Source organism: Emys orbicularis, chromosome 18, assembly GCF_028017835.1.
Source record: "Emys orbicularis isolate rEmyOrb1 chromosome 18, rEmyOrb1.hap1, whole genome shotgun sequence".
Lineage (NCBI taxonomy): Eukaryota > Metazoa > Chordata > Testudines > Emydidae > Emys > Emys orbicularis.
The window spans coordinates 11119827-11135116 of record NC_088700.1 but is presented as its reverse complement, the minus strand read 5'-3'; the positions used below and the strand labels follow the sequence as shown (position 1 = coordinate 11135116).

At 47.4% G+C, this 15290-nt stretch overlaps 2 protein-coding genes across 3 annotated transcripts in view; one reads left to right on the top strand and one right to left on the bottom strand.

Moving 5' to 3' along the window:
- Positions 1 to 7224, top strand: part of POMT1 (protein O-mannosyltransferase 1) — a 21065-nt gene extending 13841 nt beyond the window's left edge. The window contains exons 11-19 of one of the 2 annotated variants that reach the window (XM_065418642.1): positions 200 to 292; positions 1366 to 1462; positions 1559 to 1651; positions 2191 to 2311; positions 2710 to 2807; positions 3434 to 3547; positions 4224 to 4350; positions 4892 to 5069; positions 5439 to 7224. In XM_065418642.1, the coding sequence (XP_065274714.1) occupies positions 200 to 292; positions 1366 to 1462; positions 1559 to 1651; positions 2191 to 2311; positions 2710 to 2807; positions 3434 to 3547; positions 4224 to 4350; positions 4892 to 5069; positions 5439 to 5613 (1096 nt within the window). In that variant the 3' untranslated portion in view covers positions 5614 to 7224. The remainder of the gene's footprint in view (positions 1 to 199; positions 293 to 1365; positions 1463 to 1558; positions 1652 to 2190; positions 2312 to 2709; positions 2808 to 3433; positions 3548 to 4223; positions 4351 to 4891; positions 5070 to 5438) is intronic. The other variant, XM_065418643.1, reaches the window with a different exon arrangement.
- UCK1 (uridine-cytidine kinase 1) lies at positions 3287 to 15290 on the bottom strand. The gene is made up of 8 exons (XM_065418644.1): positions 15192 to 15290; positions 11562 to 11721; positions 9670 to 9766; positions 9298 to 9440; positions 9095 to 9189; positions 7761 to 7809; positions 7224 to 7415; positions 3287 to 3442 (listed from the first exon to the last, which is right to left on the bottom strand). The coding sequence occupies exons 1-7, from the start codon at positions 15288 to 15290 to the stop codon at positions 7228 to 7230; spliced, it is 831 nt and encodes a 276-aa protein (XP_065274716.1). The 3' UTR covers positions 3287 to 3442; positions 7224 to 7227.

Genomic DNA, 15290 nt, shown 5'->3' with positions numbered 1-15290 from the left:
CTCTCTCTGCTTAGTGTCCAATAACTTTCTCTGCATCCAGCTGTAACCCATAAGGAGCTCAGATTTCTCATCTGACTGTCCAAATGTTTCTCCTCCTTCCTTTTGTCCTGGTCTCCAGGCTTTTCAAGCTAATGGTCACTAGCTGGCACTAGCTGTGATGGGGAATTGAAACATTTCTTTTGGTTTGTCACCCTGGCAGGCAGCAGCTGGTGGTGAGTAACCCACCACGTCCCGTACGACATGGGCATATTGTGCAACTGGTCCACGGCATCACAACTCGTTACCTCAACACGTATGTGCTTCTCCCAGCCTGCTGGCTCATTCTGTTTTGTTGCTTCTCTAAGTGTCTGTGTAGGGATGGGGGGGACACTGGGGAGTGCTGGTGCTCTCCCTAAGACACTTCTAGGCTCTCACAGTATACTCAGCCATAGGCCTGGATACAACTGGTCCAGTCACTAAACGGTTTCTGGTTAGTATCACAAATTGCTCTTCTACTGCCAGACCAACTGCAAAAGGCAAATGACAGACCATTTATGGGGTATTTAGAAGTGTTAGAGACCTCTTAGGTCCCAGCTAGTCCAATATACATTGTGACAGCATTGCACATTTCTACATGCTCACTCGTCTGGGTAATTTTTTCCCCCCAACAGGCAGGTCTTTTTAGTTTTTGCATCAGCACCACCCACACCATTATGGTAAGGGTGGGTGAGTAGACTTTGGGTGGGATTTTCAGAAGCACCTAATTGACTTAGCAGCACGTCCCATTGAATTTCATGGCATGTGGCTTTCAGCTGACTTGGTGCTCCCAATCATGTAGGCACTTGAAAAGTGCACCCCATGTGCCTGGCTGTTGTGTGTTTGTGACAGTTTTGTAAGGCTGCATTATTATAAAAATGGTCTCTTAAGAGTCCACATGGACTTCAGTCACCTAGATTAGGAGGCGGGGCATTTGAACCCTGAATGTTGGTTCTCTTTGTGCTCATTCCAGGCCCAAGCGGGTCAGGAATGCCAGTTGGTCCATTCTCAGAAACCCCACTGAAGACCGTTACTATTCCAGCTACCCTTCTGTTTGCCCCAATTGAGGTGTTTGTGCTTTACCAAGGATGGTAGCTGGCAAAATCAGCTTCCGCCAATGCTGTTTTATGGCCCTTTATAACAAGGAGCCCCCTCCCTTTCTTTGACACCCCCCCCCCCCCCCAATATGCAGCTTGATTTGTGCCAATAGGTTGTTTGGCTTTTTGCTTGCTGAATTTCTGTACCCCCCCCCCCCCCCCCCCGAGTAGCTTTGTGGGGTTTGATTATTAAATAACCCTGTGAAATGAACAGAGAATTTAGCCCAGAACACTTACTTTATGGATCTTGCAGACATGATGTTGCTGCACCTCTGAGCCCACACTCCCAGGAAATCTCCTGTTACATTGATTATAACATCTCCATGCCAGCACAGAACCTCTGGAGAGTGGTGAGTGGAAACTTGGGTGAGGGGCAGGGAGGTTTTTCTCCTATTGGGAAACATCTAAGACAAAGTAAAGATCAAAAGACCATCCCTCTCTTGCAGGAAATTGTAAATCGGGAATCGGACACAGACGTGTGGAAGACCATTTTATCTGAAGTAAGGTTTGTCCATGTGAATACCTCAGCAGTGCTGAAGGTAAGTGGGTTTATGTACATCAGGCTTCTCCTCTTCCCTTGTAATCATCCCGAGGGTCCATGCAATCTGTGTCCAAAACCAACCCTCCTGAAAGTGGAAAAGCCCTGTGTTGTTCTCAGCTTGGTCTGCCATCAGTCTGGTGACAGGACTGTGTTTCTGATGGCAATGAAGCACTGTCATGGCACGATCGGTTACAGACTGAACACTGCATAATTCCACTGGATGTTGCAAGTGCTCAGCTCATTTGAGGATCAGCCTGTGGGTCAGAAGTAGAGGCTACATCATTAACAGCGGGTGGTGGACAGGCCTGCTTAAGAATTCCTCTTCACAGGTAACATTAAGGCAGGTGTCTGAGACAGTATCCACTTTACTAGTTGATCTAAGCTCTTTTACCACGTTCGTCACTGTCACTACTGAGCACTCACTCCACTGCCATCCTACTAAGGTGGGGTCTGTTTAGCTCTAGCAATAGGTCTGAAATTCAGGAACAGCTTGGCAGGATTGTGCCTTTTCTTTAAGCCTTCATTTTTATTTTTCAGCTCAGTGGTGCATCTCTACCTGAGTGGGGCTACCGGCAGCTGGAGATCATTGGGGAGAAGTTGTCCAAAGGGTATCACCAGAGCATTCTGTGGAATGTGGAGGAGCACAGATACGGGAAAAGTAGGTCTCAGTAGAGTTCTATAGATTATAATGTGTGGGCTTCCTCTTCAGGGGAAAGGGGCTAGATATAGTACAGAAAGGCATTTATTGGTGGTGCTAAGGCCATAGAACCTACGCCAGCCTGTAGGTTGGAGTAACAGCTGTAGGATAGTTCTGCCATCACTCCCACAGCCCCGAGGGTTGAGTTACTTGGGCTGGACATGGAGATGAGGGATTTGTCCCCAAGTGACTGGGACTGTTTCTATGAACATTAGGAACACATACCCTTTGAGCAGTCTGTGTCCTCCTTCCTTGCACATGGAATCACACCGGTTTCATTGCAGAAGGGCCCCTCTGAGCAAAGGAGAGGGAGGGTTATGGAATGTTGGATGTTTCTGAGCCATGTGATGCACTTTCAGGCCAAGAGCAGAAGGAGCGGGAAGTGGAGCTGCACTCACCCACGCAGGCTGACATCAGCAAAAACCTCAGTTTCATGGCCAGATTCACAGAACTGCAGGTGACTGGGCCAAGGGAACAGGGAGGGGGGTGGGATGTGATTCCTCACTGCATGCTAGGCCGCGGTTCTGTGCAGCATTTCTGTGAAGGGTGCCTCGGATTGATAACAGCCATTGCTTCGTCATTAGGGGGAGAGTTGTTTTCTCACCTTCCCCATCAAAAAAGACACATGTGAACAAAACTACCTGTTGAAACAGCTGTAGGGGCCACTGCAGTGTTTTCTATGGGCCGTTTCTGGAGGTAGGACATGTGTTGCCGTGAAAGATTGTGAAGTTCTGAAAACGTATGTTGCAAAATGTTGTTTTTAGTTTATCCAGCATGCTGATCTATGGCATGTGCTTAAAGTACCTCCAGCTGTATAACGCAACTGTTCAGTAATAGGGCACTCCAAGACTCAGCCTTAACATGGATTTTTAATGGGTGTTATCACTGCACTTGATGTCCCTTACTAACCTTCAAAAATTCAATAAGGAACCAGTATTCATTTAAAATTATAATCAAATACAGTAATGACAACCTGCTCTGGCTCAGAAACTTGCCTGGCCAGTATAGGTGTGGGATTGCTCATCCATGCCAGGTGTCTTCATTGTAGTTCCAAATCTGAGTCCTCTGATGGCTTTGTTCTAGTGGAAGATACTAACATTGAAAAATGAAGACACAGAACATAAGTACAGCTCTTCCCCCCTAGACTGGATCACTATGGATACAAACATCGCTTACTGGTTCCACCCTATCTCTGGTGTAAGTATGTGTGTCATGTATTAAGTCTGGTTTGCTCATTTGGATTATGTGAAGTCTGAAATGGAAGATATGAAAGCGGTGAGAATGTTTGAAAGAGATCAGGCTCAATTCTCCTGTTGTCTTTCTAGGATGTCTCTTACAGATAGGGGTGGGTAGGAACCTGTTGTGAGTTTCAAAGCAAATAATTTTCTCCTCTGGTAAAACAAACACTTCACATTTTAATTTAATAGAAGCTTTCCTTTCCCCCTCCCACATTCTCTTGAAATGTTCCTTACAATGCCAGATAGGACAGTTGGTATAACCTGCTGCCCAACAGTAGAAAAGTAAACTGGAGAGTTCTGCAGGCACTCGATACAGTTTTTGACAGCTTTGTTCCTTAAATTGCAATTTTCCCTTAAAGTGTTAGCAGAAGAGAGTTGTTTACTTAATATTCACTTGATCCAGTGTAGAACATCAGTCCACCAGTGACAGCTTCTTTCAAATGCCATATATAAAAATGAATGATGAAATAATACAGCCACCCCACTGTCAATAGCCAGATGGACAGGGGATTGCCACAGCTCGTCAGGTAAATTCTGAGTTTTTGGATTGGGGTGTATACAGCTATGTAATACTTAATTTTTGGCTTCTCTCTGTAGTAAAAAATCACTGCTGTTTTCCACCTCTTATCCTACAGGCTCAGATCCACCTCATTGGGAACGTTCTCACCTGGGCTTCAGCTAATGTTGCAACCCTTGTATACGTGTGTCTGTTCCTGTGGTATTTGCTTCGACGACGGAGGAAGATTTGTGACATCCCTGAAGGTCTGATCCCTTAGCCACAGAAGTAGCCTTGTACAGAGCAGTTTGACACCTTGCTGCACAGAAGCTGTGAGAGTTCTAATTGGGGTTCAGATATTCTTGTCTATGGACAAAGAACTACAGATCTCCCCTGGTTAGCTTGACGAGCTGTGCGCTCTCCTGATAGAAATTTTTATTGCAGGGCACCATCCTTTCTTTGGGAGATTACACTGAATATAGTATCAATGCATTTCCTGGATGCTTTAATGCTCAAAGGATCAGATTTGGAATCCATCAGCGCTCACCTGCCCTGGGTATTTTAGAGGTGCCCTTATACATACAGGTCCTGTCTGCTCTGCATGACCACTAAAGATCCTATTCCCAGTTTTACACAGCATAACCTTTGGCCAAAGTGGCTAGGGAAATGTTATCTAGCCATTCCCACGTGTGCAACATTAAGAACTTTTGAAAAATTGCCTGTTCTTGCAGTTGCTAGTTTCCAGGGTGTTTGGTAGCAGACCCTCTCAGGAGTTCTGATTAGTGTGTTGCCCTTTCTGTCTTGTAGATGCATGGAGGCTCTGGGTATCAGCTGGAGGACTCTGCGTGGGAGGCTGGGCTGTGAATTACCTCCCCTTTTTCATGATGGAGAAGACTCTTTTCCTGTACCACTACCTGCCTGCTCTCACTTTCCAAATTCTCCTGATTCCTGTTGTACTGCAGCATCTGACTGATCACCTCTGCAGGTACCCAGGACACCCTACAGGGTGTTCTGCAGTTCTAATTAGTGGGGATGAAGGTAGTGAAATGATGGGGTTCATAGTCCCAGCTGCAGCACTGCCTTCGGGCACGTTGCATTATGTCCCATCTGTAGTAACGCTGCCCTGCCTCCCAGAGGGGCATGGGGAGAATTACTCAGTTAATGCTTGTACAGCGCCAGGCAAGGTAAATTGCAGCCCGGTTTAGCAGTTCATTTCTTTGGAGGCGAGAAGACACAACCTGTTTCCTGGGGTCTCCATGTCTAACAGGTAGCAGAGTTCCAAATTGCTACACTAGACTCTTGCTATTAGACTATGGAGGTAGCTTTGCTTTAACTTCATTTCTTTCTCTCTCAGATCCCAACTCCCTAAGAACGCGTTCAGTGCCTTGATGGTAGCCTGGTTCTCCTCCATTTACCTGGTCTATCGCACATTCAGCCCACTGACATATGGGGAGCCTACCCTCTCAGCAGCTGAGCTCAGGGCCCTGCGCTGGAAGGACAGCTGGGACATCTTGATCCGCAAACACTAGTGGAGCCAGTCAAGATAGAACTGATCATGCTTACAAGTAACTCTGCTCTCATTTCTTAATAGGGGCTCAGGGTAAAAAAGCCTTGTAATTTACATTGGTAAGAAATGCATCCCCATGGGGCAGATGATGTAATGGGAAGACTCAGTTTCTGTTCTGCTCTATAGTCTGAGTTAGTCTCATTGCAAATCTACAGTATTATGTCTCAAACTACCCTTGATATTTAGTGTCGAACAGATGCCTAGAGTGTTTACTGTAGTGCTTCCTCATGGTCTAATCACCAGCCTGTTGTTCAAGGCTGCCACCTTTTGGAGGGACGAGACTCATACTTGACTAGATGCATTCAGAGGAGACCCTAGTGACACTTCACTGAAGCTTTAACTAACTTGACCTCAACACAGTAGAGCTCACTAGTGCCCAAGGCCAGATGGCTGAGGGGAGATTGAAAGCACTACACAGGGATTTCATTCCTGCTCCCCTTGCTCTTTAGACACCCCTTTGGGGCTCTTCTTTAAAGCTCCTAGTGAGAATGTTCCTTTGGGTATGTCTCTGCTGGTGGGGGGAGGGGTGTGAAAATACTTTTATATAAAATGGTTACATCCATGTGGCTGTTGTTTCTTCATTGGTTTATTAGTCAAAGCAGCACAACCACTCGAGCCAGGCTTTGCTTTTATAAGAGATTTAAAAAGTTCATCTTCAACAATAACCAATTCTTCCTGCTAGGCTTAAGCCTGCATTTACAGACTATACATGAGAGACAGGAGGTACCAATTGGTGTTTGTTTTAAAATGTCACTAGTGGACTGAGAGAGGGAGCACTAAGCTAGAGCCTGGGATTTCACATTAAGTTTGCGGCTTTTCTTCTGCTCATTGGAGGATGTGTCACAGCACTCTGAGCTTTAACGCTGCTTTGGGGAAGGAATGAGAACTATAAACCATGTCTGCAAATGAATTCGGCCCAGCAGACTCTGCACCCAAGGTCAGCCTTCCTGACATGGGGCACAAAAACTGAAGCCTATGCTACATAGAGTGTAGTTAGGCTCAGCAACTAGTGACAAAACACCTCAACTAGAAGGCGGAGCCCCACTGCTCCTTTGTCTGACTGTAAGTTGCCTGTTGCCCAAGAGAAGCCTAATTTTCCTCAGCCCTGAGTAAGATAGACTTCTCATTATTGGCACAACTGCAGAGGTCAGTCCTTTTCCCCACACAGAAGGGTGAACTGTGGCCCTTCTGTCCATGGCAATGCCAGATCTGTGGAGAAGGGAAATCTCAGGGGGCAGCTGGGGGGGACCTGTACCTGCTTGTTTAAAAACAAGGCTCTTTGCTGCATCTCACTTGGAGCAGAGCTGTTTTCCTGGCAGCCAACCTTGCTGCTAAGGAAAAGCACCTTGAGGGGAGATTATTAATCTTGTATCCCACTGGGTTTAATTCCTAGGGGGATTTTAGCACACAATGCCATCTAACACCAGGTCCTGGGTCAATAATCCAGCTCCTTCCGTGGGAAGACACACACACAACCCTCTTGAATCTGCCCCTAAGTTGCTATGGGCACGTCACAAACCAGTTTGTTAAAAAGGTTGGTCTGGAACAGAGGCAACTTCTTCAGACCCCCACCTGGTTAGTGGGGACGGCTGCTGGACTCCAGATGAGATCGTTTGCCAGCTGCCAGCACGGTGCTGCCCTCTGCTTGCTCAGGGAACGATCGCTTGTATGTCCGACCATGCCCATTCATCGCCCCTCTCTGCCACTTGCAGATGTCGCCATTCAAAATGTCCTGGATGTGCTGCACAATGAGGTTTATAGCAACTGCGAAAAGAAGAGTAAGTATCTGACACATGCACGTGGTTGGCCGAGCTCTTTGTCACAGACACCTGCTCAAACAAATAGTGGAACAAACAGCCCAGTCTGAGTCAATGTGTGAACCAGCTACTCTTCATTGCAATGGTGCTGCTTGCATTTGGAGCCAGTGTAATGGGGTCAGATCCCAACAACATAATGCTAAAACCTATAGTCCTGATTCAAACAAAGTCAGGGATAATCCATGTCAGTTTCTAAGCACTGCCCCCTCCACTTTACAACAGTGTTCAGTAGGAGAATTTGGGGATCTGACTTCATGTGCAGAGTTCAATTAAAGCAGTAAACATCCCTTACCCATATTGTCGACTCCACGAGGAATAATCACATCAGCATACTTCTTTGTCTGCAAATCAGAAACAATAGTAGGGCTTGGCTTTTCACAGTGATGATTACCACCAGCCCCAGATCTGAAAAAGTGGGCCACTTCGATTGTAGTAGTATCTAAAAGTCTATCTCCTGTAGCTGTGACTGGACAGCTTAAAGGGTGGGGGACAGTTGCCTCTATACTGAAAGCGCTCAAGATATTCCTCTCCTCTCATACTACTACAGTGACCTGAAGCTGATGTTCAGCATAGCCTGACTCACTGCAACAAGAGCCGGTCAATCCAGTTAGAATTGGTTCCAATCAGAACACCACAAGCTGCTTGTAAATCTGTTTGTGTGCTGACTTGCTGCCTGTCTTTGCTTTTCCAAGCCCCCTGCTTTTTATAAAAAGGCAATTCCTAGTAGGGATGCTGATGTTGTTACTGCACTTATAGGATTTAAGTTAAAGACCAGCACCGACCTCCTGCTAGAGCGAAGTAAAAATTGTTGTTTTGCATTCTTCAAGCACTAACAAGTTAATTTATTTATATGGTCACCAAACTGGCAGCCACTTCCTCTCCTGTACAATTACATGCAGGAGGGAAGGGGAGCATTGCCCCAGGTCATACTGCAGTGTTCCAAGTCAACTGACGCTCTATTACATACGTGAAAGGCTGGGCATGTCAGCAATCAGTGAGAAAAGAAACCAGTCATATAGCACTGTAAATACCCACTGCTTGTAAAGCCGCCTGGAAAACAACCATGACATGGCAGCTCCGGTGAGAAGCAGGGAGGAGAGATGGCACACAGCCAAAAAGGACATCCCAGGTGCAACAGACATGTTTTTATCTCCTAAACCATTCCCATGGAGTCGCTCAGCATAGCCCCTGTGTTACAAAGATGTATAAATAGCACAACAGTGGCCACACTTTGGGAAGGTTCCAACACTCCAATTCATGGCATGCTGGGTAGGACCTCACATCTGAGCCAAACTCAGCTACACCGAATTGTTGTGTTGTCTGCAATGAAAGGGAGACCGGCTGGATGGCTCAATAGTTTCTTTAATATCTAGGACTAACAGTGGCTAACTGCCAGGGGTTAAACTACTGGGAATTTTATTCAATGCAAAGATTAAATCTGAACAATAGGATCTTCACTAAACGTTACTTTTTGCTCCAAACAGCTATGATTTGGGTGGTTTATACCACTCGAAGGGCCCTAGTCCCACTTCTTCAGCTACAGTATAAATAACCATCACTCAGCCTCCACGGCCTCTCCAGTCCCTTAAAACGTGTCTGATTTTAAACAAGTGAAAAGCTTGGTACCGGCAAGCAGAACTCCTCAAAGGCAGGTTTGACGAAGGTTGTGTACTGAGTCAGGATCTGCTCTAGGTCCCTCCCGCGCTTCATATCTCGAAGAACTGGGGCAGGGGGGAAAACAAGGGGCAGTGAGTTTTATCGTATGCATAAAGACGATTGCCACAAGGCAAGCAGGTGGCCGATAATGGAGCAGAAGCCCAGGGTATTACCTCTGCGGGACAGCCGGACATCAGAGTCTGTGTCAACGAAGAGTCGGAGATGGAACATGTCCCGAATGTCTTGGTTATAGAATACCAGGATCCCCTCAAAAAGAACCACATCTGCAGGATAGACCACCGTTGTCTCTGCCAACCTGCCAAGGGTATATGGACAAAGTCTCAAACAAAGTGGCTTTCAACACTGAATGCTAACATGCAGTTCCATTCCATTAAACACGGCTAACCCAGTCCCACCTCGTCTTGCTCCCTCCAGCCCTCTGCAACAAGACCACACACATTCAGCTAGGGTGGGCCAGGGAGACAGGGCAGCTCACACTCACTCTGCCCAGCACTGTGTGGAAGATGTTAAGAACTGAGACTTACCTGGAATGGGTTACAAAATCATAGGTCGGCACCTCTACAGTTTTTCCCTCCACAATATTTTTCAGGGTTGTGTGCATCAAATCATTATCAAAAGCACCTGCAAAATGAAGGAATAAAGAGACAAGGCCCAGGTGCTGTTATGACCAAAATATTGCCAGTCTTTCCTGGTACTGAAGGATTTAAGTCTACTGACATTCCTCTGTCTGACATTACCAGACCCAGGCGGGGGTGGGGGGTATTCCTGGCTTATTCTTTTCTAGCTACAGCAATCCAACCCCTAAGTCATGTTAAAGGAAAACTGTAGCATAACCCCAAAGATAATGTAATCACTGCATCCAGGTATAAAGTGTCTTTGACACAGAAATGAAGACTAATCCAAACAGACATGAAAGCTGCCATCTAGACGGCCTGGTAGCTTACAGATGGACATGGCAACCACAGCTCAGCAAGGGAAAGGACCAAGAAAAGCCAAATCTTACATTTTTTTGGCATTTTATTTCTAGCTAATTCAAAAAATGTTAAGTTAACATAAACCAAAACAGAATTACAGTGTGGAAAGCCGTATACATTTGTCCTGCCTTTGAAAAGAGTGAGCAGTGCTGCTTAACCTACAGCAGGTGTTCTTCCACTTTTGTCCAGGATGGACTGCAGGGAATGGCTCCCATTTGCAATCATGTAACATCCCTGGGGCAAGGACAGCTGTTGCTTACATAGAAAAGAAGTATATTAGGAAAGTATCTGATGTATTTTTAGTTTCTTTTAATGCATTTTAGCAGCTGGAAACCAGGAGGTGATCGAGCATCATGTGAGCGTTAATGTTCCGCAGACCTACAGCATTAGACTAACTCCCACTGCAAAGCAACAGTACGATGGCATCTAGCTCCAGCAACAACACAGGCACCAATCACAACATGAGGATACTGTACAGCTTTTCTAAGAACTCCGTTAGAAATGAATTAATTTTGTTCTTTCTTCCCTATTAACTGCCACTGCAGTTCTCCCTGCCTTTCACTTGGGCAGGGTTGAGGTACAGGAACCCAAATACCCAGATTTGGGGGTGTTCAATACTTTCCATTCTGCCTGTTCAAAGCCCTTTACAAACAATAATTAAACCGTGCACCAAGTCAGGCTTATGCCCCTTTTCAGATGACTGAAGCACGTAAACTCTTCGGGACAGGGACGGTCCATTCCACGTTTGTACAGCACCTAGCACAATAGGGTCCTGGTCCATGACGGGCTGAGAAGTGCTACAGTAATAAGAAGAGAGTAGTAACTTGCCCAAAGTCACCCAGAAAGGCAGTGGTAGAGCTAGGAACAGGCCCTGGATCTTTTGAGTCCTAGTGCTGTGCTCTATGCACTGAACCCTCTCAGGAAGGCCACACCCTAGGAACGCTGAGATTTCCCACGGGAATAGGTGGGAGGGGTCTTCTCATTATGCTTAACTGAAGCATCAGTTTCTGCTGGCTCTTATAACTAACGTGCCCAGAGGAAACACTTTCCTTGTATTCCTTTAGAATTGGCTCCCTCCCAGCACAGCAAATGTCTCGCAATAGGTTGCGGGAAGCTCTGATTCCTGGCGCTACCACACTGGAAAGACCAAACAGCACTCTGACATCAGCACACATAGTAGAGCTGTGGCAGAACAGCAGGCGATGGTTAATGGCACTGTAAGCGCGCAGAGGCAGGGACCGGTCTTTTTATTTGCATAGATAGCACCATGCACACCCCCTATGGTGTTCACAGTGAGTAGCTTTGAGGTATTTACTGTAGCTAAGAGCAGTAGCTATTTTGCCCTTCCATGACAGTCTCCCATCAATGTCCTTCCCCATACACACTTCCTCCTTCCCCAAAGGCAAACATGAAGTGGGGCGGGGAGATCTTTAAAACTTTACCTGGGTGATCAAAGTTGTACTGTCCCTTCAATGCCTTGGCTTTCTGGTCCGCAGTGAGGACCTTGTAGAACCTATCCTGGCTCAGAATGATGAGCTTTCGTTGGTGATGATCCACCTCATTTTGTCCCAGGAGCTCCATGATTTTCTCACATACTGTGGACTGAGGAACAACAAGCAGCCAGTCACAAACCACCACCCTCTGCAGCACCGTCCATCAGGGCTTCACCAACATTCAACTTCACAGCAGTCTTGGGAGGTGGTGGGTAAGAACCATCCTTATTTTATAGTGGACAAAACAAGGCAGAGGTTAAGTGGCCCCCCCAACACATGTCAAAGCCAGGGACAGAACCCACTCCTGTGCTTTAAGCAATTCATGATACCTCCTCTCCTGCCTAATTCAAAACCCATCCACCAGACTGTAGTGAGCTTTAAAGAGGGGAGATGTGGATACAGCCTGCTGCAAGAAGCAGTCGGGGACATGGGGCAGAAGAATGGGTTCATGGGGGCACAGAGATTATCGAGTGGACCTGACCTAAGATACCGTTTTAGGTGAGCAGACACATGGCAGCCATCTCAAGGAAGGTTCTGTTCACAAATCTAATTCCAACCCTGTCACTCACTGTGCTGAGAAGACTCAATTTAGGTTTTGCGATAGAGAAGTTCAGACTTAGAGGCTAAGTCTCCTATCACTAGTATTCCAGGTTCCCTAGGTATCTGATACACAAGGCTACTTTGTAATGCTAGAGCGCCTTCTCTCCAGAAATGCTGTACAAACATTTGTTCATCACATCTGCCTACCTGAGGGCTGGGGGAAGGTTTGTGAGATATTCCCATTTTACAAACGGCAAACCTGAGGCACAGAGAGATTAAGTAACCAGCCAAGTAAACCAGCAACAGAACATGGACTAGAACCAAGGTTCAGTTTAAGAACATAGGAATGGCCACAGACCAATGGTCCATCTAGCCCAGTGGCCAGTGCCAGGTGTTTCAGAAGGGCTAGACGGGGGGGAGGGATAGCTCAGTGGTTTGAGCATTGGCCTGCTAAACCCAAGATTGTGAGCTCAATCCTTGAGGGGGCCACTTAGGGGATCTAGGGCAAAATCAGTACGTGGTCCTGCTAGTGAAGGCATGGGGCTGGACTCAATGACCTTTCGGGGTCCCTTCCAGGGTATATCTCCCTATATAAATTATATAGAAGTGTGGACAGAGCAGTGATCCATCCCATTGTCCAATCCCAGCTTCTAGCAGTCAGAGGTTTAGGGACACCCAAAGCAGGAGGTTGTGTCCCTCACCATTTGGGCTAATAGCCGTTGATGACTCTACCTGCCATGAACTTTTCTTTTTTGAACCCAGTTATACTTTTGGCTTGTACAACATCACCTGGCAATGAGTTCCACAGATTAACTGTGCACAGTGTAAAGTACTTCCTTACATTTGTTTTAAACCTGCTACCTATTAGTTTAATTGGATAACCCCTGGTTCCTCTGTTATGTGACATGGTAAATAACACTTCCCTATTCACTTTCTCTCCACCATTCATGATTTATTAGACCTCATATCCCCTCTTAACCGTCTCTTTTCCAAGCTGAACAGGCCGAGTTTTTTAATCTGTCCTGGTATGGAAGCTGTGCCACACCCTTAATCATTTTTGTTGCCCTTCTCTGTGCTTTTTCCAATTCTAATATATCTTTTTTGAGATGCGGCAGCCAGAACTGCACACAGTATTCAAGGTGTGGGCGTACCATGGATTTATACAGTGGCAATTTTCCATCTTATTATCTAGCCCTTTCCTCATGGTTCCTAACATTCTGTTAGCTTTTTTGACTGCCGCTGCACATTGAGCCAATGTTTTCAGAGAACTATCCGCAAGGTGGTTGTTTCTAGCTTCCAAGGCCCTTACTCCAACCACTAGCTCATTCTGCCTTTCCATTAAAGTTGACATTCCCTCCTTGGCAACTTAGTTTCTCTGCAGAACTTAGTTTCTCTGCTGACAGCCCAACAAAAAAGAGCCTCGAATAGGTTGTGTACATTGAAAAGAGCTGAGAAAAGGGTTCCCAGACATAACATTTATCACTGGATCTTGCCCTAACTAAAACACCATTTCTCAGAGAGTGGGCGCACCACCCAGAGTAGGGCTGAACTGCAGCTGGGAGCAAGCTTCCCAGCCTGGGGCGACAGACTCATGCTACGTCTGCTCACGCTAGTCGCTAACAAGAGCGGTGTGGACACGGCAGCTCAAGCTAGTGACCTGAGCTCAGACCCCCTCGTTGGGGGTCTGATTGGTGGGGCTTGGACTCGGGCGGCTAGCCTGAGCCACCATGCGTCTGTCCAGCCGGGCTGGGAGGTTGCTCCCAGCTGCAGTGTAGACATACCCACAGAGGCCAAACAAAGCCACTGGCCTTTCCTCAGCTCCATCCATTTCCCTAGATCAAAGTGGGGTCAGCTCTGGAGTTGGGCTGGGTCAATATTTGTGTTGAGAGCAAAGTGCAGGTTCCTTCCGCATCTCCTGTTAGGCAAACCTCTACCTTTTACACAAACCGTCCTCCCCCCAGGCTCCCCAACAAACATCTCTTCTCCCAGGACAAGGTTACTGCAAAATAAAGATTACGCATGGCCAAGCAATCAGAGTGAGAGATTGGTGGGTGTGTGGGAGGCTCATTCTCTAAGGCTTCTGGTTCCAACCCCCTTGGGAGTTTGCTGGTCTTGCTATGAGAACGGCACTTCATTTTAGATCCCTGTTTACCTCCAGGTTTGGTGTGTGCTCACTTTTATCATGGTAAATCACTGGCGTCAGAAATGTTGCCTCATGCAACTGTGGCAAGAGAGAAGAAAACTGCTGCTGACATATGGAAACCTGCCTTTTCTCATGTCTCATTTTGGGTCTTTGTCTCACGTTTTGCCACATGTGTTTGAGCCCCAGGATCTTGAGCGGTTTGTGCTAGCCAGGATCTCAGATGGTGAAGGGAAGTAGGTGTGATGTTCTGGTCCCTAATAATAATAATACTGATGATACTTTGGAGCAAATGTACTTTACAAATATCAGGTCAGTCTCCCAGGGAGGTAGGTCAGTATCCTGCTAACCTGGCAGACTGGGGAACAGAGATGGGTGAAGTGACTTGCCCAAAGTCATACACGTTGGTGACGTGAGGGTGCTGGGGATAGACCCCAGGAGGCCTGGTTCCCTGCTGCCGCAACCAGAGACGAGACCGAACAAACTCCTTTCACTTGGGAGTCTGGGAACCGGAATGAGACACACGAATGGCACCCAAACCCTCCCCCCACAAAATCATCACAGTGGGGTACCCTCTCCGTAGACAGGGACCCACCGGGCTGCAAAACTGATGTGGGGCTCCCTAGAGACACAGCCAAAAACACCTGGCGCTGGACCCTCCCCCTCCACAGGTGTCCCCAGCACCTAGACAGTGCGCCCCGGGGGGTGGGGGCGGCAGCACCCCTAAGGGCGCCCCCCGGCGGTCCCTGGGGTGGACGGGAGAGTGCACAAGGAGCACTGTGGGCTGGAGGCTGAGCCCCCCTGCAGCGCTGTATGGACCGGAGCGGAGCTGAGACCGGCCAGACTCATCTCACCCATGGGCCCCCCCGACCCGGCGCAGCCCCGGGGGCAGCTCCTACCTTGCCGCTGGCGGTGCCTCCGCTCACCCCGATCAGGAAGGGCCTGGGGTGCGGTCGCTCGACCTCCCCCCCGCCGAGGCTGCTGCCCGCCGAAGCCAT

Bases quoted from the DNA above. Each gene is read 5' to 3' on its own strand.
- UCK1 (XM_065418644.1), bottom strand. From the start codon at position 15,290: ATGGCTTCGGCGGGCAGCAGCCTCGGCGGGGGGGAGGTCGAGCGACCG. The intron at 11,722-15,191 runs GTAGGAGCTGCC...GTTGTTCCTCAG, and splicing joins GAGGCACCGCCAGCGGCAAG to TCCACAGTATGTGAGAAAAT. The intron at 9,190-9,297 runs GTAATACCCTGG...CCCCTGCCCCAG, and splicing joins TGTCCGGCTGTCCCGCAGAG to TTCTTCGAGATATGAAGCGC.